Source organism: Poecilia formosa, unplaced genomic scaffold, assembly GCF_000485575.1.
Source record: "Poecilia formosa unplaced genomic scaffold, Poecilia_formosa-5.1.2 Scaffold80, whole genome shotgun sequence".
NCBI classification, from domain to species: Eukaryota; Metazoa; Chordata; class Actinopteri; order Cyprinodontiformes; family Poeciliidae; genus Poecilia; species Poecilia formosa.
Window position 1 is genome coordinate 335,274 of NW_006800019.1, and position 2,780 is coordinate 338,053.

General features: G+C 43.5%; 1 protein-coding gene across 2 annotated transcripts in view; it reads right to left on the reverse strand.

The window, feature by feature from the left end:
* The window catches only part of LOC103141102 (homeobox protein Hox-C8a), a 21,655-nt gene that overhangs the window by 2,033 nt on the left and 16,842 nt on the right, over nt 1-2,780 (reverse strand). Inside the window, exon 1 of one of the 2 annotated variants that reach the window (XM_007556550.2) lies at nt 922-1,713. The exons of the other annotated variant lie outside the window; for it this stretch is intronic. Coding sequence (XP_007556612.1) covers nt 922-1,357 — 436 coding nt within the window. The 5' untranslated portion in view covers nt 1,358-1,713. Of the gene's footprint in view, nt 1-921; nt 1,714-2,780 lie in introns of those variants that run through there. 2 annotated transcript variants of the gene reach the window in all.

Genomic DNA, 2,780 nt, shown 5'->3' on the forward strand with positions numbered 1-2,780 from the left:
TAGATAGATAGATAGATAGATAGATAGATAGATAGATAGATAGATAGATAGATAGATAGATAGATAGATAGATAGATAGATAGATAGATAGATGTAGCAGCAGCATCTTCTTAAATCTATAAGTGTAGAGCAGTGTAAGTGTAACTGCTTCACTAGATTAATTCCATTTGCACAACTTAATACAATGCACTATGCAAATTTAGATAAGTATCAACCTGTCACACATACTTTCGTTCACACACTGAAGCTTTGACCAGAAAATGACAGATGGGATTCTCAACTGATGCAACATAACTGCATGAGGTTTGTATCTCTGTGGAGTTCCTGCAGCCTGATATCCTGACCAGAATGGCCCACGATGATTGGAATTACATTACCCACAAAGCTCTCACGATTATGACCAGTTTGAGCCTGAGCCACAGTGGGCCTGTGGGTCAAATTACCCTTTAAAGACTATGGGTACAAGGATTCTGCATGATCGAGATGAAGGCTAAACACACTGAGTAATAGTGTCTGTTTGAATCCTGATGGTGCACGTGCCCAATCACCCCCATCATCTCCCCGTTAGAGTTTGTGGAAAAGTCTAAGTGAGCGATTCTTGGGCTTCAAAGAGCATAGTTGTTATGAGCTGGGATGTGTAATATTCAGCGGTTTGAAAGAAGCCCTGTATAGACATGTGCTGCAGAGGAACAGCTGCCTGCAGCTCAGGTTGTATCTGCCCCATCATGTTCCCTCACTTATTTTATTACACTATTTAAAAAATACTCTAGTAGCCTAGACTTGGGCATACGTTTCATGCACATGCACATATACATAGAAACACACACACACCTACACGCACACACACATACACATACACTCTCTAATAGACAGACAGAGCAAGAGTGAGGAATAATAAAACAATAGCTGTTTGATTCTGACCGTGGGGTCTCATCCAAGGAAACATAAGACTGGGAGAGGAGTTTTGATTTAAGTGGCCTTGTCCTTCTCCGGGGTTAGAGCTGCTCGACGATTTACAGTCCGGGTATTGCGCTAGGCTCGCGTCTTGCTGGGTACCATAAAGCGTTTGCCTCGGAAGGGCTTCGTATCCATAAAACTTAGTCGCGTCGCCGTGGCACGCCAGAGCGCAGGGGTTCTGCTGGTATCCCGGATTGGAGATCCCCGTGGTTCCGTGGTGGAAAAAGTCCTGAACATGATGGGTCGGGTGCTGGAAGCCCGGCGCAGCGGCACCGGGTCCGTAAACTAGCGTGTGGCTGCGGGCGACGCTTTGTGGGAACCTGCAGTCGTAGTAAGTTGGCTCCAGTGACTCGCTGCCTTTGTATTTAGAAAAAAGAGGGTTAACAAAATAGGAGCTCATGTTCGGTTAAGCATCAAGCAGATTCGGTCTTTCTCTCTCTCTCTCTCCCTCTCTCGCAAGCTGAAGATATCCTGTAGGATGATGGCAGCCTTTTGTTTGGGGTCCCAACTCTCGCACACAGCGCGCACACACAGACAGACAAACCGGAACTGTGAGAAACGCTGCCCCTTTGGACAATCTACGGCAGCTCACTCTCTCTGAGCCGTTCCTCTCATCGAATTTCTAGCGTCGTGAGCGTCTTCTTCTTCTTCCCTTCAGATCCGTGCACAGTCAAACCCGGTACATGGCATGCGCTTTGGATGTGTTAAAGCTGGCGGCACAGTCACAGACACTGCTCTTTTCTTTCTTTTTCCTTTTTTTCCCCCCTAAGCTTCACACCCAACCGCCCCCACCTCTCCTCTGTAGCCCCCCCACCCCTTCATCTTTCCGTGACCGGACAGACGTGGGCCCTACGTATATCCACCTTGAGAGGAGATTCACTAATCATAACCCAACAATCTAATAGGCTGTAAATATGATCAATGTTGTGTTTATCACAGCAGAGCTTTGTTACAAGTTGACCAAAGACGTTGAAGGGGGTTCAAAAGATTCACTTCCACTACAGTCTGAATTTATTGAATATAAAGGCTGAGGAGTGTTTAAGATCGTGAGGATTTCCCGTTTGAAACATATATAGATGCCATTCTTTTTGCATTATAATTGACCTTTAATGACCCTCAGTGGGTCAGCAATACCCTCTAAGATTGCTATGCTGCTTTGCAATATGAAAACCTAACATCTAAAGAAACACTTGACAATAACTGACATAGCATTTAAAATAATGAATTTTAAGGCAAAAACTTTCTCGTCAGTAGCCAGTCAAGCCCATGCTAACATGTTTGTGCCATCAAGCGCTGTGACGCACCGTGACACGGAAATAACAAACCCAAATTATAAATAGTATAGGTAGCCACTAACTGTCCGCATAAAAAGCAACGAGGATCAGCAATAAATCTTTCACAAGGCGAGGTCCAAAAAATGGTACCTTTGGGGTGCTGAGCTGCGTGTACAGTCAAAACATGCACAGTTTCAAGCTCCGTACGCCTTCATATGGTCCTTCAGTCCAAATATGCCACACACGTTATAGTGGAGTCACTGATGTTTTATGCGCATCATCGTAAAATGTGAAAGGAGCACTGGGCGAGTTTATAGACCTTTTACACTCTATAAATATGCAGATTGCCAATCACTTCTTGAAGACTTTGGACTGTTGGAGTACACATTACAACAGAGTAGGCCTAGTGACGATTCAAATCCGAGTGTGGCAAATGTAAAATATTCTTATTTACAATTGTTCTTTTTTCCTAGATATTATTACTATTACTCCTATTACTCCTATTATTATTATTATTATTATTATTATTATTATTATTATTATTATTAT